The sequence below is a fragment of the Gadus macrocephalus genome, chromosome 10, assembly GCF_031168955.1.
Source record: "Gadus macrocephalus chromosome 10, ASM3116895v1".
NCBI lineage: Eukaryota > Metazoa > Chordata > Actinopteri > Gadiformes > Gadidae > Gadus > Gadus macrocephalus.
Window position 1 is genome coordinate 7,727,218 of NC_082391.1, and position 25,000 is coordinate 7,752,217.

Here is a 25,000-nt window from a genome sequence, read left to right on the forward strand (position 1 = left end):
TGAATTGTAATTTGCCACGGTGGACGCTGTCTGTTATAAGGACAATCAAACTACCCAAAGATTTTCTCCTCATTAGATCTCGTTCTATTTAGTCTAGGCTTCACCTTAAGTGCTTGTCGCAAGCACGCGCACTGGACTAGCCTACAATCATAGAACTAAATTTATGATAACATAACTATTGTTGTTGCACCAGGCTAATGACAATTCACACAGGGTTGCCATATTCCATTAAGGCACATCTTCCACTAGGAAACGTAAAACGTGCTGATTCCATTACTTTTGGAAGCATCAAGCTAAAGTTGAGGTAAATAAATCCCTTGACCACACTTTTCCATTCATAATCCATATGTTTTGTCTCTACTCCAAGAAGATCTGCGTTGTTATTATTGTAAATACTATTCGATTATTTGTATTTCACTCATGATTCAACTCATTTCATTATGACTATAGCCACCCTGTGTCTGTAGTACATATCGTATTGATGAGAGACAGGTCTGGTCTGTCAGTTACACGCGATCACCACTGGTGAGCAGTAGCATTGCCTTTGATTGACCTGAGCCATACCACCCCAAACAGTGCTCCCCAGCGGGGCCATGGCTCCTGTCAATTGTTTCAACTCTGAAGTCAGTTGTATGTGTCTGTATGTGTTTGTGTGTGTGTGTGTGTGTGTGTGTGTGTGTGTGTGTGTGTGTGTGTGTGTGTGTGTGTGTGTGTGTGTGTGTGTGTGTGTGTGTGTGTGTGTGTGTGTCTCTCTCTCTCTCTCTCTCTCTCTCTCTCTCTCTCTCTCTCTCTCTCTCTCTCTCTCTCTCTCTCTCTCTACTCTGAATCTTCACAGGGGAAATGCTGTATCGATGGCCTTCTGAACACAGGCTAGGAACATAATCCATACTGCTGTGATGCAGTTAATAAATATCAACGGGCGGCCGACCGGGCTGATATAAATCCTGAGGGAGCACCAGGGAGGATATGGAGGGGAAAATAGGTCCTGTAAATTGTCTGGAAGCCCCCCAACAGACACACACACACACACACACACACACACACACACACACACACACACACACACACACACACACCACACACACACACACACACACACACACACACACACACACACACACACACTAGGGATGCGTCGGTCGCGACTGATTCGTTACAACGAACGAATCCCGAACGTGAACGACAAGAACTGGTTCCCCAAAACAAGAAGAACTGTTTTTTTAACATTAACCAAACATATGGTCACGTAAATAAAATATACAAACGAACAGAGCTCCGTCTCCCCGCGACTTCCATTGATTGAGTCTACAACTTTCTCAAAGATTCAGCCAATGAGAGGTAGCAATGGTGTTGGAATGGCACCTGGGTAAACCAATGACAAGGCGGGTACCGTTGAATATGCGCGCTTTCTCTGTCTGACGTATCTTGGGTCATACCATTCGACTCATATATCCCCCTACATTTTTTCGAAAATAGACTTGACCTCCATCTCCATCTTGACCTCAGACAGGATGGGGGGGCAGGGTGGTGGGGGGACAGGGTGGGGGGACAGACAGGGTGGGGGGGACAGAGTGGGTGGGGGGACAGAGTGGGTTGTGGGGACAGACAGGGTGGGGGGACAGGGGTGGGGGGACAGACAGGGTGGGGGGGACAGAGTGGGTGGGGGGACAGAGTGGGTTGTGGGGACAGAGTGGGTTGTGGGGACAGACAGGGTGGGGGGACAGAGTGGGGGGGACAGGGTGGGGGGGACAGGGTGGGGTGGGAGGACAAAGTGGGGGGGACAGGGTGGGGTGGGGGGACAGGGTGGGGGGGACAGGGTGGGGGAGACAGCCGATTCAGGTGGCTGATTCCGTTGTGGGACGGCCAGGGCCCAGAGCCCCCCGGTGTCCGGGACCACAGTCTCGATGCTCTGTCTGCTTTGGTCCTGATCCCCCAGGGCCCCAAGCCCCTGGACCCCCTGGACCCCCGGCCCCTAGACCCCCGTTCCCTGGACCCCAGTTCCTGGACCCCCAGCCCCTGGACCCCAGCGGGATGTGTTGACCCAAAGGTCAAAGTTTCATGTCCAGCGGTATTTTCTCATAGGTATCGTTTCTAGATGATAACAATGTCGCTGACAGGATCTGAATCTCGTTACGAAAAGGAAGGGGGGAAGAAAACAGATGGAAATGGAATTGCTCATCAAATATTTGCGTGAACAGTTTATGGGACGTTTAAAATCAATCAATAGTGCGAATGTGCTATCTACTGTCATCAACCCTTCCCCTGTATATCTACACCCAGACTAATACACACACACACACAAACACAGACACACACACATACACATACACACACACACACACACACACACTCGCACACACATACATCTCCACTCAAAACCAGCCTAGCCACTCTGTTGAATGAAATCGATGCAGATGTCAAATGTTTATAATTGATGACACCTCAAATATGCTGATTTTTGGTTGCAGACTGCGCTGCACTGGGACCCCAAGCTATGGCCGCTAAACTAAATGAACACACTCAATGGTTGCCACTCTACCAGTAGGGTTATGGCACAGACTTACTGTGAGGTGTGTGTGTGTGTGTGTGTGTGTGTGTGTGTGTGTGTGTGTGTGTGTGTGTGTGTGTGTGTGTGTGTGTGTGTGTGTGTGTGTGTGTGTGTGTGTGTGTGTGTGTGTGTGTTTGTGTGGGTGGGTGCGTGCGTGCGTGCCTGTGCGCGTGTGTGTTTGTGTGTTTGAAGTAAAATAAATAATGATCAGGCTATAGGGGAGGAGATGGCACTAAGTATTTGTGTGAACCGCTCTCCCAGAAGCCCTCGTTGCTATCTGCACATTGGCTGGCCGTTGATCCGGAGCAGTTTGAGATGAACAGACCAGAGCTCCCTCGTCCACCCCCATTACTTCTGTGGGACAGAGGAGCTCATCAACAGGACTTAAACTCTGACTAACATTCAACCTCACTAGGCAGAAGACGATTTAAAGAGACACAACATCCCCCGAGGGCTATGCGCTCCAGAAACTTGGAATCTGCTCAGTTCTGCATGAATCACTCCCAAATAGCCGAACCACTTTTTATAGGTGGAATTCTGTGATTCAAAGGTCAGAACCATGGATGGTGTTTTCCATCACATCATTTCTATATTGGTTTAAATGGATCAAAAAGGATCTAAAGAGAGCCCAATAACATTTTGAGTGTGTGTGTGTGTGTGTGTGTGATTTCAGCTAAAGTATAATTAACGCCCTAAAAGCATTGCACACCTTGTGCTTTTGGCCTAAACAACTTTTGTCAATCTAATTCTCCTAAAAGGACATTTTTCATATTTGTTTTCACTGCAGACTTTGAGAAAACCATTTCATTTCGAGGCAATTCAAAACACCTGCTTTCCTTTTCAATTCCCTTTATTGATCCTTCAGCAAGACAAGAGCAGCATTTCTACCGGTTATCTGAACACCACCCGAAAGTAATCAGACCAAAGAAAGAATGAATGGCTTATCGATGCAGTCCCATTGCTCTGGGAGGGTAAATGGACCAACACCCTCTTGGCTATAACGGATCGCAGTGATGACAGGAGAGTGAGGGAAGACAAAGCCATGAGAAGTTATAATGCCTGCTTCAACAAAATACAACAACATAACACAGGCAGGATCTCAGCCTGTCCAACTGTTTGAGAAGAGACCAGGATGTTCAAAAAGCACACAATGGGAAAGACACATGTGAAGAGACTCAGTAAATACAGTATATGTGAAATACTCAGCTAACTTACAGTGACGGAGCAGACAGTCTTCAATGACACCAACAAGCCTACGGGGCTGTCTGGAGACACAGGGATAAAACAAAGTCCCCACTGCCATCTTGTGTTGATATTTATTATCTAATAACTTCACCAGTTGAATGTGGTTCTGAGCTGCTTCAGAGTGACCCACAGCAGAGTGTGGGAGGGGGGGTATGGGTACAGTAGAGGGTCGAGGCTAAAGAAAACTCAAGTCGAGTGAATGGTTCACCGAAGGCGGTGCCGTAAGCTGTCTGCTGCCTTTCCTCATCACTTCCTGACCGAGAACGGTAGACAGGTTTGGGGGGTGGGGGCTGTGCTGTTACTTTTGGCAAGAGGTCTGTTCGTCCTCCTCTTTGGTCAGGGACCATACCCCTTCTCACCGAGGGAGGCCATGTGATGTCCTGCTGGGCTTGGTGTGTGCGTTTGCGTCACCGTGCCCTGCTGGGCGTGGTGTGTGCGTTTGCTTGGCCAGTCCGGGGTGCGTGCATTTGTTGGCACGAGGGTGTGGTTGATGCGTGTGTTTGCGTGGGGTCCCATGTGTCTACCCGTTCTCTCGTAGTCGTCCTAATGCCCTTTTTAAGTTTGCTTAAAGAGCTGAAAAAGGCCAAAAAACACAGAACAGGTTCCCTCTTATGTCCTTGTAGGGCGGCCGTACCATCAGCCGTGGAGAGCAGGCTGAGTGGAGGAGAGAGAGAGAGAGAGAGAGAGAGAGAGAGAGAGAGAGAGAGAGAGAGAGAGAGAGAGAGAGAGAGAGAGAGAAAGAGAGAGAGAGAGTGGATAGTCCTGAGTGGTTCCTGGCTAGTTACCTCTGAGTCGAAGATTAGGTAAGGCGATACTCATCTAAAACAAAACTAGGACAACAATTCCATTAAGAACGTAAAAACCAGTGAGAGGAAAAAAAGATACCAAAAGATTAAACACTTATGTCGGCACTAACCCATTAATCATTGTTTCCACTTCAAACTTAAACTCTAAAACAAAATGAAAGGACTTTGGCCCCACACACATGAACAGTCTGAGAGGGAGAAGGTTAGAGGATACGGAGGATTTACCGACGCGGAGAATCAGAGCCGGATGGGGGCGGGGGGGTCGTTTCCTATTGCATAACGGTGACAGAGTGTGAAACTGTTCATATCCCTGCTGTCCCGAGCAGTCTGTGTGTGTTATTCTTAAAGCACTTTTATTTTCAGGTACCACGTTAAAAAAAGACGAGAAGAGGGAGGGGCTGGGTGTGTGGGGGGGCTGTGTCTGGGTGGAGGTGTGTGTGGGGGGGGGGCTGTGTGTGGGGAGCCTTCAGTTCATCTCCAGGTCGTCTGGGGTGGGTGCGTTGTAGCTCTGGAAGAGGGGCTGCATGAAGAGGCCCATGGTGCCCGTCACGCACACCAGCACGAAGATCCACAGGAAGAGGCGGTCCACCACCATGGCTACGTACTTCCAGTCCTCGATGATCTGGAGCAGGAGGAGAGCAACGTTAGTGTTGATTCATTTATTGATTGATTTATTGATTGATTCACGGATGTAGAAGAGGTTTTTTTCTATAGTGACTGATGCCATGAAGGACCAGGTAGGGTCACCTGCTCCTCTCGCTGGAGGGTGACTGCGGACGTTGGGTTTTGAACCCAGAACCTCTAGAACATTGGCCACTACAATATGAATCAATATAAATAATAATGATGCTATTATATTGGTTCAAAGGAAAACTATTTTGGTGTTGATCAGAATTGGTGTTGGGTCTGGTGTTGATAAAGGTTGATGTTGGGTTTGGGGTTGATAAAGGTTTGTGTTGGGGTTGATAAAGGTTGGTGTTGGGATTGATAAAGGTTGGAGTTGGGTTTGGGGTTGATAACGGTTGGTGTTGATCTGGTGTTGATAAAGGTTGGTGTCTGGTTTGGGGTTGATAAAGATTGGTGTTGGGGTTGATAAAGGTTGGTGTTGGGTCTAGGGTTGATAAAGGCTGGTGTTGGGTCTGGAGTTGATAAAGTTTGGTGTTGGCGGTTAATAAAGGTTGGTGTTGGGGTTGATAAAGGTTATTGTTGGGTCTGGTGTTGATAAAGGTGTTCTGGGGTTTGGGGTTGATAAAGGTTTCACAGCCAATCAATTCCACTTGAGTCACACTGATGGGGTCATGGGCGTCCATCAAGGATGGGAAACGCAACACACCATAGTCTATCTACCCCCCGACATAAAACCAATGCTGTTCTGCTACAGCCTAGCAATACCTTCAGTAACAATAAAGCTTTAATTCGTGTGTCTCTAGCGACATTGCCAGTCACGTGAAACAAAGAGAAAACACACCGTTTTAAATCGGTCGATTCATAAACATAACTTGACCGTGCAGTCATGCAAATACTTATAGCCATGGACACACATCCGCGCGTAGAAACATAAACAGGCTGTTTTGGACCTACAGGTCACAATCAGCTCCTTCTGTTTCTGTGTTTTAAGTTACAGGAGCATCTGACACATTGGTTGATTGATTGGATGAAAATATTATTGGAGGAATTTACTGCCATGTCCACAATTCTTCTTCAAATGCCTTTAACCTAATCTAACCCTAAACCTAACATAAAGACTGTGAGCTCAGTGCAGAGAGGGACCAGTGGTAGGCCCTATTCACACCTGGCATTGACCTGTGTCTCTGGTGATCTCTAAGTACATCAGCTCACACCATAAGGATGCGTTTCCACATTTGTCTGAAGTGTTCACTTGTGACTGGATCTCACTTCCCCGCTTTATATACAAAAAACACAGACATCATTGCTATTTGCAAAGATCAAATTTGTTGCTGATTCCACTCACTAAGCTACTGGAAATGAAGAAGAAGAAGAGAATCAAAACAACAGACAATACCGAGTCTTGTTCTTGGAAAACAAAAGACAAATAAAGACAGACTTAACGCCTAGAAAATTTCTCAATGGGCTTTTCTCACGCGATTTGATGTTAATACGACACCGTAGGTTTACGATGAGGAGCCGTCCCCTCTGGTTTTGTCTCACCACAGACCCACGTTGACGTGTGTGACAGGGACGTACTTTGACTTGAGCGGCAAAATCTACAAGCATGCATCAACACAACTCCATGCCTGCATGCACACCCATATTACCACCCCCAGATACTTCCCCCAGAAACACCCCCCCCCTCCCAAAGCCGCCCCCCCTCTCCCACAGCCCCCCCCCTCCCTCACAGACCCCCTCCTCCCCCACAGACACCTCCCCCTCCTCCCCCACAGACACCCCCCCCCATAGACACCCCCATCCCCCACGCACCCCTTCATCGTCGTCCTCGCTCTTCATCTTGTCGGCGATGTAGCGCACGCCGTCCACCGCCTCCTCCATGTCCATGTTGCACCGCAGCGTGGTGCGCTGGCGGACTTCGCTGCTCTCCGACAGGTTGTTGACCCGCCAGCCGAAGCGCTTGGCCGACTCCTCGTTGACATAGAAGGAGGAGGCGGCGTCCGACACCAGGCCCCCGCCCCCGCCTCCGGCCCCGCCCCCCCGCTGGTTCTTCCGCGGCTCCCCCGAGAAGGTCTGCTGCTGGTGCTTCTTGCGGAAGCGCTCCCGGATGTTGGAGCTGCCGGGCCGCCGCATGAACAGGAAGTAGGGCAGGCTGTGGATGAAGATGCGCTTGACCCACACGGGCATGCTGTGGGTGCTGGGGGAGCGGTGGTGCACGTTGAGCACGCACACGCTGGTGACGATGGAGAAGGTGACCAGCACCATGGTGAACATCAGGTACTTCCCTATCAGCGGCACTGCCAGGGAGGTGGGCGGGACGATCTTGGAGATCAGCAGCAGGAACACGGTGAGCGCCAGCAGCACGGAGATGCACAGCGTGATTTTTTCCCCGCAGTCGGACGGCAGGTAGAAAACCAGGATGGCCAGCGAGGTGATGAGCACGCAGGGGATGATTAGGTTGATGGTGTAGAAGAGCGGCTTGCGCTTGATGATGAAGTCGTAGGTGATGTCCAGGTAGGTGATGTCCTGGGGGTCCTCGTTCTTGCGGCCCGGCAGCGAAATGATGTCCCACTCGCCGCTGGGCTTGAAGTCGTCCAGGTTGGCGAAGTCGCTCTCCAGCATGAGGTCGATCTCCGTGTGGTCGTAGGTCCACGAGCGGAACTTGAGCGTGCAGTTTTGCTGGTCGAAGGGGAAGTCGCGCACCTCAATCTTGCAGGCTGACTTGTAGATGGCGGGCGGCAGCCAGCTAACCTCCCCGTTGTAGGAGACCACGGCATTGCAGTAGAAGGATACCTCGTAGTTCCCGTCAGCGCTGGGGGGGAACACCAGGAGAAAGGAGGAATCAGAGTCAAGTACTGCTGACAAAATACAGAAAAATGCACACAACCTGAATTGATTTAAACCCTCAAAAACCTTTTGTATTTTTGAACAATCAAAGGAATTTCTGTCGGAAACTTTAATGTCAAAATATGAATTTTCTGAAGAAACTGTGTGGTTGCACGAGCCAACTCATCGTATAAACTATTTTCCATAAGCATGCTAACATTGATATTCCTAGGAACGCTAATAAGAGAAAACAGTAGCAATCATGCTAGGTTTCAAGTCCCTGGGCCATTTTTAAGTGGACTGTGATTGAATAATGGCGCTGATCGTTTGACTTTTACTCAGAGTTATAGGACCTCCTGTGGTCAACGTGAAACATTACTTTTTGGATACCTGTTTCTTTAAAGTGTACCAACTAACAACTTTGATTTGTTCACCTTTTGAGTGGTTAAAGTCAGCATATCTTCCCCATTGACTGCTTGGTGAGAACCATGACCTAAATGGTATGTACTTAAAAGGCTTACCAAATCTGAGCTACTCTGAAGCGTGTTCTGATTGTTTGAATTGTTTGATCATTTGGATAATTGAATTTTTGCATAGCTTGGCCATATTTAACAGAAGGTAGAGCAAGGTTTAGCGCGCCATCGATTAAAGAGGTACCAAACAAACCCTACCCTTACATCCGGTTTCAATATTCATACTCAGACACCTCCAACGTTGTCACATTTGGAGTAAGTACCGTAAGTCAGGCTTTAATTATGAAGCACTTTGCTAAACCAACGTCGGTGCTTCACATGACAGAAATAACTGATGATGTTTTTAGAGTTTTAATTTGAGAATTTTGGTTGATTTGTTGCCCCATTTATTTTCCAGATCAAATAAAATAAGATAAAAAGCCGATCCAAAGGCCGGATCCAGGAGAGGACCCAGAGGGCCCCCCCCCCCCCATGTCTTCCGCCAGCCAACCGACCCCAAATCTGCTGAGATTAGACTTTTATGTTTTTCTTTCTTATTTTTTTCTTCTTCTCCTCACCAGAGCGGCAGATGATGCATTATACATCCACACACCATCAATTATGGAGCGGCTGCAGAATACAGCCGGTCACACGCACTCTCTAATGCACCTGGCCTTGGCTGCACTGACTGCTACACGGAGCAATGCCTACCGTCGTCTCACCACCACCCACCCCTCCCCTACAACCCCGGACTACACCTAGAGGTCTTTAGCTCTCTGAAGAAGTCATGAAGCCTCTCATGTAGGTCTTGATCTAGAGGCTGTTTTAGCTCATGTGCCCTGCGCTAAACAGTTAAAGGTTCTGCTCATTCTAAAGGTTGTCTCCTCGCTGTAGGTTCACTCCACCACAGAGTAAACCATCGTCCACCAGGGCAAACCCGTCCAAATACTTAGAAGGGCAGGGAACGATAGGAAAGTTACACAGGACGGACAGAGCTGTCCGTCTGTGTATATCATCTCTTCCCCTTATGGATAGGGAAATATCGATTGAGTTCAATTAACCATTTAGTCCCTGTGACTATGCCTCCTGTGTGAAAATGGGTTTCACAAACTTCCCCTCTTGCTCCAGCTGTGACTGCATCAGCTCTGTTGTCGCTATAATTGTGGAGAGCTGCACAGCTCTGTCTAAATTTTAGTTTTGAACCTTTCAATTTATTTTCAAATCTTTATCGGTATTCCTGAACCCTGACTTCATGTCCATTTTTACACTATACATGTTTGTCCTCAATATGGATGGACTGTCAATGTCAATGTTTAAGTCCAAATATGTGTTGAGGTAGAATCGCTATACCTAAGTCAATTTAATAATCAGATTAGATAAAAGTGACTTAAATCCTTCAATCTAAGTAAGAGGGGAAAGGGAACAGGCCGGGGCTGTGGGTCATATCAGAGGGTGTGTGTGTCGGCCAGGGTCACCATCGATCCCTCTCACTAATTCCAGAAATTCCAAATAAAAAAGTGTGTTCAACAAAAGGTAGACAGCACTCTAATATATGACATGCATTAACCCAAACAATAATACAGAAGCCTGTGTGTGTTTATAAATCAATCTGCACGCAACTATACAAACAAACTCCACACACACATACACACACTCCACACACACACACACACACACACACACACACACAAACGTATACACACACACACGTATACACACACACACACACACACACACACACTCAACACATGCACATATACACACAAACACACTACACACATTTACTGTACACAGACACACACACACACAATACACACATATACTATACACACACACACACACACTCAGACACACAAACACATATACACCCACACACTAAAACCACACACACACTTCTCTGATATCTCTTGCAAATTCCTTCATCTCCAGATCCATTTGATCTCTCTCTGTCTCCCTCTTTCCTGCGTACAGTCAGAGCCTTCTCCACCTGTGGTCTGGATCGTAGCGTGGCAGTCTCACTGTTCTCCCTGGCCTCTGCTGAGCTCAGGGTTGATCCACTGGGATGTGAACGGTCAGTTTGTGGCTACAGTCTCACTGCTGAGTCTGTCCACTCACCCTCTACGTGATTTAGAGCGTCTGAGCACCTCTGCCAAATGCCAGCAAAGGATTTGGGTTCATTATCACAAGTGATAGTGTGTGCGTGTGCGTGTGTGTGTGTGTGTGTGTGTGTGTGTGTGTGTGTGTGTGTGTGTGTGTGTGTGTGTGTGTGTGTGTGTGTGTGTGTGTGTGTTTTATCACATACTTGTTGTAGAGGACGATGTCTGGAAGCCAAATGTGTTGTGCCGGAAGACGGATTTTCTTGATGCCTTGGTACTCATCTGGTTCCCACATCAGCCTGTAGTCGTGCCATATCTACAGTAACACAACATCAACCTGTAGCCATGCCATGTCTACAGTAAGCCAACATAAACCTGTAGTGGTGCCATATCTACAGGAACACAACATCAGCCTGTAGTCAGGCTATATCTATATATACAGTATATAGTATGTAAGCTTATGCAGCAACCAGTTAATGTGGTTCATTTATGTAATTTGTTCATGTAAATTGTCGTTAATATTATTCTGTCAATTGTTCATGTGAATCTATTGTTCAGTTAGAGTTAAGATCTTGGGGGGCATGAGAAAGAAACCCAGATGAGGATATCTGATGTAATCCAGTCAGTCAGCAGGAAGGCAGTGAAGCAAGAAAGTAAATAAGCAATTCAGCAGATATGTGTCCATATGTGTGTTTCTGTATGGCTAGCTGCACATCTCCAATGTGCAGCGAGCTGACATGGCAACCTGCCACCTGGGGGTGAACTGGGCAGTGGGCTGTACTGGCCCGTGAAGGCCTTGCCAACATACATCTGCGTAGCATTAGCATGCATGGCTTGGCTCTTTTTGTAGATTGCAGATGCGTTTGTGTGCACCTGATTTTGCTTCACTGTACGGATGTTGTGGCCAATTTTTATTTAATTTTTTATATACATCCCAGTCCCACCACAAACAACAGCAATAATAACAGCAAGAAAAGTAAACAACAACAAGGCAATAGGAGAGGCACAGCAGGAAATGTCTCGTCGACTCACCTGAGAAAGCCAGCAGTTGGTCGTCATGATCTGTTCTCTCTCATTCTGAAGGGGATGAGAGTTAAACACCTTTGTGTTAACAGAAGTAGCTAAGTGTTTGTGTGTGCGTGTGTGTGCGTGTGTAAGTACGCGCAGGTGTGTGTGTGCATGAATGCGTGAGTGCGTGCGTGTGTGTGTCTCTCACCACGCTGATGAGCTGGGCGAGAGAGGCGCGGATGTAGATGGTGACCTGCTGGCTCTTGTTTACGGCCGGTCTGATCAGCTTGTTGTAGCGGTCAGGAGACAGGAGGCGGTTCACCAGACGCTCCTCCACATCTGAGCCCAGGGCCGCTGGGGGGTACAGACACACAGCCGTGATACACACATGCAGCCGGGATACACACACACGGCCGTGATACACACACACACGCACACGCATATACACGCCCACACAGTTTGAATCAAATATAGCCACACACAGATTGTGATCCAATTCGATTCTGATACACTTTTAAACTTTAACCTGCCATCTAAAAAAAGTTTTACAAAAAACGATTTTACAATTGCGCGTGCGTGCGTGCGTGCGTGCGTGCGTGCGTGCGTGCGTGCGTGCGTGCGTGCGTGCGTGCGTGCGTGCGTGCGTGCGTGCGTGCGTGCGTGCGTGCGTGCGTGCGTGCGTGCGTGCGTGCGTGCGTGTGTGTGTGTGTCTGTGTGGGACTATGCTAATGTACCCATCAAGCATCTAACATGCAAACATGCCCTCACTTATACTAATGCAGGCGACCAGGGGAGTAGAATGCATTGCCATCAGTTGAACATAATGCTGAACAGCATTGGAAAACACACAAACACACATAAACAGACAAACACACACACACACAGACACACAAACACAAAGACTTGGACAGACACGCCACATGCATGTTGACAAGACTGTACAGGCTTCTTGATCAGATGACATTCTTTTTGAATAAATCTTTTATTCTAAGCCGTTTTCAAAAGGGGTACGCCAGCTTTTAAATGGTGGCTATGGTAGCCTAGCTCTGTGTATCCTGCTAGTTCTACTACTGCTGGCCGCTAGCATGTTGGATTCTAGATGTTGTGTTCCAGATGGAGAGGCTGCATGAGAGGAGCAGCTATTGGCCCATTAATGACAGACTCCTCCAGTCGTCATCGGTAGGATGAGATCAGCCTTTATGTTTAAGACTGGTCCTAAAGGGATAGGTTGCGTGTTTAGAGACACAGCGCTGCATTGCGACGTACAGAGGTAACCGCAAGGATAATGGGATGTCTACGAGTCTGATGTAAGCTTAGACAGATCACCTGAGACAAGGGCTCAGTAGGATACCTCCTCTCACACACACACACACACAGACATGCACACACATACACACACATACACACACACAGACATGCACACGCTCATACACACACACACACACGGACACACACACACACGCACACACACACACAAACAAAGACACACATGCACACACTCATACACATACACGTACACAGACATGCTGCCTTTTGCACTATCCCAATCTCAATAATTCATTTGAGCTAAAATAAAAAGGCCATTTACTTCAGGAGTCTGCATCACAATCAAAGGTGATCCTCTTCCTCAACCACAGACATATTAAGACCTGGTTATATCGTATTATATATATATATATATATATATATAAATATATATATAAGTACTGTGGCAGGGTGTGGATAGAGGGACAGGCAGAGGGAGGGATGGATGGAAGATGGATGCATGGATAACGATTGAATGAAAGGATGGAGGGAAAACGGACAAATGGACAGACGGATGTCTATGGCCGTCGATGGTGGACGCGTTTTGTTTTGTTCTGCAAGCAGAGATAGGCTGACAAAATAAATTATTCAATGCCTTGCCATCTGGAATAGCAATAGTCCTGACGTTGCTACAGAAACAACCAACGTGCATCCCAACAGCCACAGCTGGGGACACCTTCCATAACCCTCAGTCTCATCGCAGAGGGAGTCAAAGGTCAGATCTCAAGAGAACTGAGAAGATAATGTATGTAACCATGACCACAAACAGCCCCACTCCCTTTTCCACCTCTCTCTCTCTCTCTCTCTCTCTCTCTCTCTCTCTCTCTCTCTCTCTCTCTCTCTCTCTCTCTCTCTCTCTCTCTCTCTCTCTCTCTCTCTCTCTCTCTCTCTCTCTCTCTCTCTCTTTTACACCATGTACACATCTTTGAATCTTCATGAATCATGCGCAGCGGAACAGACCGAATCCCCTACGGACACCATGATTCCACCGCTAACAACAATCAGACCTAGTGCCGTCGCCACGGTGACCAATCAGTGACTGTTGAGGCTGCTGAACTCCTGCCAAGCCTGCTGAACGGGCGATCACTGGACCCCTGACAAGAGAGAGAGGAGGAGACTGTTCTCACATTGTGACACATCACAAGGAAAGAACCAGCCTGTGCAGCGAAGACCGCTAATTATGGGAATTAGCATTTCCCAGGAGCTACAATGAAAATAAAAATAATAAACAGAAGAGGTAGTGGGGACACCAAGATCGCATACTAGTCAAATAAGGTTAGCGTATGATCTCTGTTCTCCTTTCCCATTGGCTGGCACCAGCATCCAATGGGCAAAAAATGTCATCCAGGTTGTCAGTATAGTGTGTGCTACTGAGGAGGGGGTTTGAATAGAGAGAGAGAGAGAGAGAGAGAGAGAGAGAGAGAGAGAGAGAGAGAGAGAGAGAGAGAGAGAGAGAGAGAGAGAGAGAGAGAGAGAGAGAGAGAGCCCCACCCGAAGTAAAAGAAAGAATTAAAGAAGCCAAAGTTCCAGGGTGAAGCAGAACCTGGGAGCCTGAGATCAGGGTGGGGGAGCGTGAGGGGAGGGGGGGGGGGGGTAGAGACCCCATGAGCAGGGGCAGGGCTCTCTGGGTAGGGGTTTAGATACAGATGGGTAAGACCAGCCTGGTGAGCTCTGATAAGGCTGAAGACACCTTCTCCACCACCTCCACCCTGCTGCCTCCACAGGTGGGGACAGGTGGGGACCACCACAGGTGGGACCCCCATAGGTACAAAGGACACCGGGAACAGAGGGAGGGAGAGAATAGGTAAGGGAGGGAGGGAGAGAATAGGGAAGGGAGGGCGGAAGGGAGCGAGGGAGAGAATAGGGAAGGGAGGGAGGAAGGGAGAGAATAGGGAAGGGAGGGAGGAATAGAATAGGAAAGGGAGGGAGGAAGAGAATAGGGAAGGGAGGGAGGAAGGAAGATGACACAGAAGGAATTAAAAAAGCAAACTCAATCAAAGTGTTATACTTAGTATGTTAGATTTAAATACTATACAATTAATATAAATCTATAATACAAATAAACAGAATGTCTCTTCATTTAAATTGCTGTTTTTGTAATGAAATCCCAAATATTCTGAATAACAAAATCTGTTTTTACTTTTTACATAACAGGATTTGCAGATTATTTTATGTCCACCAGTTTGTGTGTTGATGTCAACTGTTCAAAGTGCTGCAAATCGATCATTAAGAATAATGCAAGAATGGGTGATGACGTTGGGGGGTTCTACTCCACACATACTGCTCACTCAGCCTTCCAGCACCATGGAGAGTTCCTTCTCTGGGACTCCCAGTCTGGACTGGCGGTCCCCCAGTCACACGTCGTGATATAGAGTTACCTTCAAATGCATCGGTAGACACTAGGGCTGAATCCGAATACTCATACTTGCATACTATATAGTATGCATTTTTTAGTACGCAAAAAATATAGCGCGTCCGAATACTCAGTATGCATTCTGTAGTACGGAAGACGTTTCCGAATGCGTACTACCGCCAAAGTAAACCACGGACTTCACTACGCTATCCCACAATGCAACAGGAGTCTAGTAACGAACGAAGAAGAGATGGCTGACTCGTCACCACCAGAAAGACGTCGTAGAAAGCGGCGAAAAAAAGACATTAAAAAGAGTAAAATAGTATAGTAAGTAATTAAGTAAAAAGAGACATTTTTAATTTAATAGCAACGATGACAAGACGGAAAACAGGTAACTTCCGGCGATGATCGGAAGCGTTCTACGCATAGCTGTCGACCGTACTACACAGTCAAGTGTAGTATGGTCAAGTAGTAGACACTGGACAGAAATAGTATGTACTAAGTATTCGGATGCAGCCAGATCTTATTTCAGCAGCAGGGGCATTCTCCGGATCAATACATGGGTTTGATATACACTATCCAGCCTCATTAAGAAGGACATTAGTCAGTTGGGTTCATTCGATTGACGTTCCCTGCCGCCCACAGTACACGTGGCGCTTAATGAGACTCAGCAGGCGGAACCACTGGTCTGATGTGTTCACGTTTGGTCAGGAAGCCTCAGTATCCAGAAATCACAAACGACCACAATGCAGGAACGGCCGAGTGGTGTGCAAGTGACAGAAACTCGAGCGCATCGTTCACGCGTGGGTCTGCTCTGTGGTTCAGAAGGAGCGCGTTAGTTAATTTAACCGTGCTGAGCCGGGCTGGAATCACGTGCTAGGTCTTGTCCCCGATTGCAGTCCATGGTATGGAGCGTTATCTAACATCAGGCTACACCATGCACAATACTATCAGCCGTTGGGTTTGCAGCGTAACGATAGCCTATTACCACAGCAGGGGGCTTCCGTCAACACATCCTCCTGGGATATCACAGATATCTGACAAACGTTTAATAAATCCCTGTGCAGAGTAGGAGCACATGTTTATGTGATCAGAGCTGAGCTTGAGACGGGGGGTGACGGAGAGATGGACTGTCTCAGTCAGCCTCACCCCTGCCCCCCCCCCCCCCCCCCAGCGGCCCCATACAGACTACTGTCCCGTCCCCAGGTGGTTCAGGGGGATTTAAAGAAGGATTACTCACTTGCCACGGTGATCACCAAGAGAGTGAACGCTTTCTTCACCGGGACCGCCATCGCGTCCTGCCTCCAGTGCGGCCGACTCGCCGAACAACTTGCGGCGCAAGGAGTTCTCTCACGCGGTTCTCTTCCTTTTCCTCGTTGCGAGAAGTGAAGATAAAAAAAATAAAGGAAACACCAGAAGGACGTGAAGCAGTGACCGTGCGGTTCACAGCGTCATCTCCAGCGCGTCTGATCCCCAGAAGGAGCGCCGTCAGTGGGGCGAGCGGCGGGAGGATATGTGATGTGCGGGAGGCTCCGCAACGACCGCGGCTGACTGCGCGAGCCGATGCCGATGCCCCCCCCCCACCCACCCCCACCGGATGCTAAAGGAGAGTGAAGTTCAGCCGATGGGAACTGCTTACATAAAACGATACATTCAATATAACACTAGTTCACCAGAACTACTGTGTGTCTCCTCAACCCGCCATTACCATGTTGTAAACAACGCCGACATTTACGTAAAATTAAGCCGAATCAACTTCTGTCCCGCCCCCTTTTTACGCGCCGCGTCCTCCGCGCCCACCGGGGGTCGCGTTCGATCTCTGTCCCTTTGATCAATGCCGATCAAAGTATTGACAACAATCAGAAAGGCATTCAATCAGAAAGGCATTCCCCCCCCTCCCCTGGTGGGACACTCTCAGTCCCATGGAGAGCAACAGACGCGTAATACGACGTCTCATTGATGCCGCTTTATCAAGGGCTTTGAGAGAGTCCTCCTAATCGGCTCCATCTGGGCTATATCCACATTTAGGCAAAACGGAAGATAGGAATTGATAAGTTCCATTAGTCATTATTCTCGCAGCGCGCAGAAAGTGAGTGTGTGTGTGTGTGTGTGTGTGTGTGTGTGTGTGTGTGTGTGTGTGTGTGTGTGTGTGTGTGTGTGCGTGTGAATGTGTGTGCGTGCGCATGCCTGTGCGTGTGTCAGCGTTCATTCATGTGTGCAGAGACACACCCACACACACAAACAAACATAATAACTCACGACAGCAGCAATGGACATGGCCGCCTTCACTCACAAGCTTCTCCACTTTTCCATGTCTATTTATGGACCGGACCTATACACACCATACGCCGCACTGAACTGGAGGGTATGTGTGTGCATGCGTGTGTGTGTGTGTGTGTGTGTGTGTGGGGGGGGGGGGGGGGGGGGGGGGTATGGTGTGTTGGGAGATGGGTTCAGCAACATTTCATGTGATGGAGAAACAGATATAAAATCAACTATGACTCCCTGAACCAAGACAGATGGATGGATAGAGGGGTAGATGGATGGAGGGATGGAGGGAGGGATGGTGAGGAAAGGTAAAGACACAGTAAATAAGAGGCTCCACTTGTAAAGGGGTGGGGGTTAGGGCAAGAGGGGTGGGGGTCGGGGGGAGACAGACTTACATCCTAAGAGACAGGCTTACATCCTAGGAGACCGACTTACATCCTAGGAGACAGACTCACATCCTAGGAGACAGACTTACATCCTAGGAGACAGACTTAGGTCCTAGGAGACAGACTCACATCCTAGGAGACAGACTTACATCCTAGCAGATAGAGTTACATCCTAGGAGACAGACGCACATCCTTGCCAGAGCCACAGCCTGGTCTGCACTCCCCCGGCCGTGGTTACAGACAGGACTGGTAGACTGATACATGAGATGAGGAACCTTGTGTTCTGTTCATCTCCTTTCTACTCCCTCCTCATTGTCACTCCACTGACAGAGCTTCCACCAACCAGGGCTCAGTCACATGGTCACCGGCAATATAACACAAACTCCACAAAACCACACACACACGCACATACACACCATGCAGACCATCCATCTCCCACCCCCTCATTGACACCACTGTCACATGCAGAGGGCTCAGCATGGTGCCTGACCCCAGCCCCCCCTCCCCTCCCGATCGCTCTCTGTAGGGTCAACACATGATGGACATAGCTCCATGGAGGAAGCTGTTCATGATGACATCCTGTTCTTGGTGTCCGTGGGTTCCAGGGGTCTCTTCCTGTACTGTGAAGGCTTTAGGTCACACTGCGAAGCCGAGGGACAACGAATCTGAAGATCTGAGATGTTGGAGATGTTTGGTCACCACAGCACAATAACATGTGCATGTTAAAGGGGTAGTTCGGAATTTTGGACATAGGGCCTGATTCCCAAGTGAGCTTTGGTATTCTTTATCACTGGAGACAGTTTTCAACACATTTCATTCAGTCCTTCTAGTTGCAGAGTTCGCTTGTGCTAGGCTAGCGCATGTCAACGGGCAATGCTAGCCTGCTATTAAAAACAGTGTTACCCACTCCACAGTACACCCGAGGTAAATCAATTATAATGACAGACTATAAATTTAAATGTCTGTTGATAGAATAATGTTAGAAATAAAACCAACCTTGCATTGCATTGCTTTTTGAGGGAATTGCTGGGTCTCAGCAGCAGTGTTATATTCCTGGTAGTAGGCTACGGCAGCGGCGGACTGATACCTTGGTTACCGGCTCTAGTTTTTTTACCTGCCGCTGTCATTGCTACAAACGCAGAGTACAGTGAACGAAGGCCACGTTTGGAGGACTTAGCGATGCATCTGCTTTTGAAGACGATTATGAGGAATTTGTTGTATCCAACGAACCGTATATGTACGAGCCGGTGTTTTGATGTCCAAGCCAGCAGCAACAAGCCACCGTTGAGTCCTTTCTGGATCTCGCACTGGAAATTGGTGGAAACTTTGTGGTGCCCATCTGTAGAGCCTATTTCTACAATTTCTAAAAGCACACTGAACCACCATGTTGCCTAGTCGTTCAATTGCGCTTCTGTCCCACGCTTCTCTGTTTACGTTCTTCTGTCGTGATTCGGTTACAAAACTAACCGGCACATAGTAAAATTCTGCTTCTGCTGAGAAAGTAGTCCCTCGATGATTCATGCGATGCAAGGTTAGTTTTATTTCTAACATTATTCTATCAACACAGACATTTAAATCTATAGTCTGGCGTTATAATTGATTTACCTCGGGTGTACTGTGGAGTGGGCAAGACTGTTTTTAATAGCAGGCTAGCATTGCCCGTTGCCGTGCGCTAGCCTAGCACGAGCAAACTCTGCAACTAGAAGGACTGAATGAAATGTGTTGAAAACTGTCTCCAGTGATAAAGAATATCAATGCTCACTTGGGAATCAGGCCCTATGTCCAAAATTCCAAACTACCCCTTTAAGCATGCAAACTGTGGCATCCCGCCACTTAAATCTCGGCCCGGGCGGGTCCGAGGTGGGGTGATTGACGGCGTATACCGCCGCCACCCACTGAGTGGCGACGAAGAGCATCACTCTCTCCCCAATCAGCGAGATTGGGGGACACCTGGCCGGAGGCAGAGGAGCCATTTTAAAGGGAGCAGGAGGACTGACATTGGGGAGAAGACCAGGAGCGAGATGCAGCTGAGAAGCGCTCGGGTCCGCGAGCGGCTAGAGGCTCACAGAGGCCGCGATTATATTATTTAAGTTGTATGCAATAAATGCCGAGTGCGGCTTAACACGCGAAAACGTGTGATTCGTACCTGGAACCCGGCTCATTGGGGTTGCCACAAAACAAACAAACGCACACACATACATGCACACACACACACACACACAGGGAAATAAAATGCCCCCCCTCAACACCGAAAATGATATTACAGTGAATCATGATGCAGTGTGTGCGTTCAGCCCGGTGACCCTGTGACCTGTAGCCGCTCTATTACCGTATCTCTTCATCCTCAGAGCAGCAGGGGAGCCAGGCTACTAGGGGAGGCTAGTAGCGCCAGGCTAGTAGTGCTAGGCTAATAGTGCCTGGCTAGTAGCGCAAGGCTAGTAGTGCCTGGCTAGTAGGGGAGGCACTACTGTTCACCCGGGCTCACTAACACAAACACACAAACATACTCCTGTTCTGATGATACAGAGAAGAGGACCTTTCATGGATTATATAAGATCATATTAGATACAATTAGATTAAAATAGACTTGCTTAGATGAGATAATATGAGATACTAGATTCAATTATGTTAGATTATAATATTTTAGATAAAACTAGATGGGATTAGGATACATTTAACTAGATTAGACATATTGTATTAGATTAAACAAGGTCAAACCAGATGAGGCGGTCTGCCAGGTGCTGTCTGTCTGCTCCACCAGCCCCTCCTGACCCTGGTTAATGTCTCCGTCTGACAGGACTGACCCGGTGGGCCAGCACTGCTGCTCCTCCTGCAAGCTCATCAGTCATGCATTCTCCCTCCCTTCTCTCCCTCCCACAATCCTACCTTGTCTCGCTCCCTCTTCTATCCTACCCTGAATACCTCCTTCCCTCCCCCCTCTATCCTACCCTCCCCCCTCCCTCCTCTATCCTACCCTCCCCCTCCCTCCTCTTTCCTACTCTCCCTCCCTCCCACCTTCCAACCAATCCTGCCTCACATTCTCCTGCCCTCAACCTCCAATCCACCCCCACCATCATACCAGAATACTCTCTCTCTCTCTCTCTCTCTCTCTCTCTCTCTCTCTCTCTCTCTCTCTCTCTCTCTCTCTCTCTCTCTCTCTCTCTCTCTCGTGCTCTCTCTCTCTTTCTGTCCCCCCCCCCCCCCCCCCCCCAATGTAGACAACAATTTGTGAAATTAGTCCAATATTGAGCGAGAATGCTAAAGCCTTCGTCTGCTAAAGTGGGAGGCAGTCTGTCCTTTGGGGCGATAGTGTCCGGTCAATAGGCATCCTCTGCTTTCCTTCACCCTGACAGACCCAGATTATAATCTAACTATGATAACATTATAGAATGGACAGAGAAATAAACAAAGTCTCTTTACCTTTCTCCTGATCGTGGTCTGTTTGTTATTGTGTCTAACAGAGTCTCGTTGTTCAGGGAAAATATGGCGGAAACGTGAGCGGGAGCCGGGAGGAGAGCTTGTTGCGTTGGGATACGGAAAGCCTAGTTTAGTGTTCTCTAGAAGATTTGGGTGGGGGAGAGTTTAGATTATAATGACAAAAGATAAATCTTCTGCAACTAAATGATTCCAGAGAGACTTCTCCTTTAATGAGATGGTTGGACACAAACAAAAAGACTGGATCAAGCGAAAGGTAAAGAAACACTGTTTTATTTCTTTGTGGAGATCCTTGGCATAAAGATGGAGCATGTGATATCGCCCCAAAGACTCGCAGTACAGCCCGTTTAGCAGATCACAGCTGGTCCAATTGGATCTGGTCCCTTTTCAGAAAAGGTTGTCCACATTAGTCCCTTCATTGTATTTGTAGTAATTTGAAGAATACAAAAAAGTAATAAAAAGCAATGAGTGACATTGGACATTCCAATGAGATTTGGAGGGATTTTATGGAGCTTTATTATCATTTTAAATATAAAATAAAAAATTTCATTTTATATTGTATTTGATTGGATTAGAATATTTATACATTCTACCATTTGTATATAATATTAAAATGTTTCTAACACTAAATAAACAAAGATGGCTTTCGTTGTGTGTGTGTGTGTGTGTGTGTGTGTGTGTGTGCGTGCTGGAACCCGCCTGCTCCTCAGATTACACGGGGCCCTCGGTGTGACCTCTGACCCCTGGTATCACACCAGACAGTGACGCAGGCGGCTGGGTGCTGATCAGAGGGGGGTGAGTCAGCGCCGATGAGGGCTTAGTGGAAGATTTGGACCGCTGGCTAATACGCTAAACTACTCTGCTTTGGGGAGGAATGTGATCTCAGGTGGTGCTGCGGGCGACAGCTTGAACCAGGTCAGAGCGGTTCGGCTCTGTGATGTGTGTGCGTGACGGGACTGACCTACAAACAGAGAGTTTTACCTTTGAATGCTTTAGCAGATTTAGTTTTTATTTGCTCACTTGAATTGGTTATCACTTGTGAGGATCAGACCAATTGGAAAATATATAATATGGAAAAATGTGGAAACTGCAATGTGCACACAAGCACAAGTACATGATGTACAGTTGACCACGTGCACGCAGACGTCAGAAACAAATGCTGTGACAAACAAAAGCATGTGGAACATAAGGAAGATAACTGTTATGGAGAAGATCAAATCCAAGCACATTTAATTTCCCTGTTATTCTTTTTAATCAGACAATTTTTGTGTTTGTTTGCGTGTGCATGTGTTACCTCACAGTCGGCATGGAGACATTGCTGTCCCCGTTCCCGCCGCCCTAACACCTGACTCACCTCACACTGTCAAGCCTGGAGAACCCTGACCCACAGCAAACCCCTCGTCCTCAAGAGACAGACGCACGCACGCACGAATGCACGCACGCACAAATGCACGCACGCACGAATGCACGCACGCACACACGAATGCACCCACAATTCACACACTTGCGCAAGATATATCTTATCCATGCATCGGTGTGTTTGCGTTCAGGCATGTACCTGTTTGTGCATCCATGCATCTGCCTGGCTCTGTGTGCATGTGTGCGTGTGTTTTTGTGCATCTCTGTGTGTGTATGTGTGCCTGTGTGCATGGGTGCATGTGTGTGTGTGCATGTGTGCTTGTGTGCGAGACGACTGCGTCGCTGAGTGTTTCTGTGTCAATTCATGTCTACCTATGTGTATGTGTGTGTGTGTGTGTTTGTATGTGTTTGCGAACATGTTTGTGTGAGTATGTTAGCCTAGCTCCTGTGATCCTGCCGTCCCCATGGTTACACCACCTCTGGGAAAGGTCAAATCTCTATATCCAGGGTTGTGAATGGTGGCAGACAAGACAGTATGAATACATGCACGTGCACAGAAATGCACACGCACAGACACAAACCGAGATGATGCGATAGACATCTGTATGTGGGTGAACTTGGCATTCAGAGGCTGCTGCTGAGCCTGTTCAGTCACTTTTGCATCACATCCAATCACATCATTTCCATTGCTTGCATTCAACTCATATCCTCTTTGTAAGTCGAAGGGGCTTTAATTATCATTTCATTTTTTACACACCAATAGAAACACAAGCCCACATCCATCTAATATACCAAACGCGTGTTACATGGGTCTGGAGATTCCCTCTTAATCCAATAAAGATATGAGCAGAGTGCAGGAGGCCCATCTGGACGTATGGACCATACCCTGGGGCGCGGCGGCTAGAGGAGACACACAGGCCAACAGAGATGAGGTCACTTAAATAGGATTCTATTACCACGCTGTTGGGTAAGGAATCACAATCCAACTCTGCTGGAGCAAGACCATATTTGGATATACTCGTAAACGTTTGAATATGTAGAATGCAAAAGTGTGTGTTTTTAATGTCGGTGAATTTATGCTATACCAACATTTAAAATATATATGTCTGAGTGTGCGCCTGTGCCTGTGTGCATGTCCGTGTCGACCGGCACCGCAGGGCAGTGTGGACGTTCTACTAACTGACCAATCACAAGGCAGGATCAGTCCTGAGAGTGACATGGGGGGCATCTGTGGCATACTGGTGAAGGAGTTGGACTGGTAACTGGAGGGTGGCCAGTTCGAATCCTGAGAAAATCCACGGATGAGGTGCCCTTGAGCAAGGCATCTGAAACCCCACCTGCTCCCCGGGCGCTGCACCGCGGCAGCCCACTGCTCCGGTAGTGCCGGTGTGCCCCCATGTGTGTGCCACCATGTGTGTGGACCTCTGTGTGTGTATGTGTTCACCGGCTACCCGGATGGGTCAAAAGCAGAGAAAGAATTCCTAGTACCTGTGTACATGGTGAAATAAATAATAAATAAAATTTAAAAAAAGCAGGATGGAAATAATGCTGCGGACGAGGCCTGGAACCGGAAGACTCTATCACACACATGATGAATACAGCAGGATACAGTAAACAGTAGGATACAGTAAGCCCATTACAGTACCACACAGTCTCTATGGTTCCATAACCACTGTTAGCAACCCTGAGCACACAATGGATTTGCGTTAACCGTCTTTAAGATTGAATTACAGGACAAGGTCCAATAAGGATTCAATGTCTTTCTGTTTGTTATTCCTAGTAAATGTGTCAATTAATGGATACAAATATTTTATTCTGAGACATAAGCAGAAAGAACATATTTAATGAATTACGTTTATTAATAAGAAAATCCTTCACCATGTACATTAAATGTCAGTAAAGTCCCCACATGACTTCCTTACCCAGCGTCAAAGCAGAAATGTTACCTAATGCTAAGGTTAAATAAGGGTAAGGGTGGCTGGGCGAGAGACAGACAGAAGGCCAGGGAAAGTGAGAGAGCAGAGAGAGAGAGAGTAAGTGGAGAGCGGTTGTAAGCCGATAGGCAGCACACTAGACGCTTCTAACTCAAGTTTTCCACATGATCGTCGTTCACTCACATATTATACACACACAGGCACACATGGAATATCACCCTGCACACATGAAAATGCATGCACACACATACGCGCACACACAAACGCACACCCCACCCACAACACCTCATAGTGCTGGCACACAAATTAGAGAGTGGCCCTTCCATGAATATTCAAGCACACTTGAACTCCT

The 25,000-nt window shown here is 47.7% G+C and overlaps 1 protein-coding gene and 1 long non-coding RNA gene across 2 annotated transcripts in view; one reads left to right on the top strand and one right to left on the bottom strand.

The window, feature by feature from the left end:
• LOC132466287 (uncharacterized) overlaps nucleotides 1-25,000 on the top strand; it is a 187,306-nt gene that overhangs the window by 57,908 nt on the left and 104,398 nt on the right. The window lies entirely within an intron of this gene.
• LOC132465615 (neuronal acetylcholine receptor subunit beta-2-like) lies at nucleotides 3,381-17,049 on the bottom strand. Its single transcript, XM_060062308.1, has 6 exons — nucleotides 16,507-17,049; nucleotides 11,817-11,962; nucleotides 11,633-11,677; nucleotides 10,807-10,916; nucleotides 7,039-8,038; nucleotides 3,381-5,221 (listed from the first exon to the last, which is right to left on the bottom strand). The coding sequence occupies exons 1-6, from the start codon at nucleotides 16,556-16,558 to the stop codon at nucleotides 5,066-5,068; spliced, it is 1,509 nt and encodes a 502-aa protein (XP_059918291.1). The 5' UTR covers nucleotides 16,559-17,049; the 3' UTR covers nucleotides 3,381-5,065.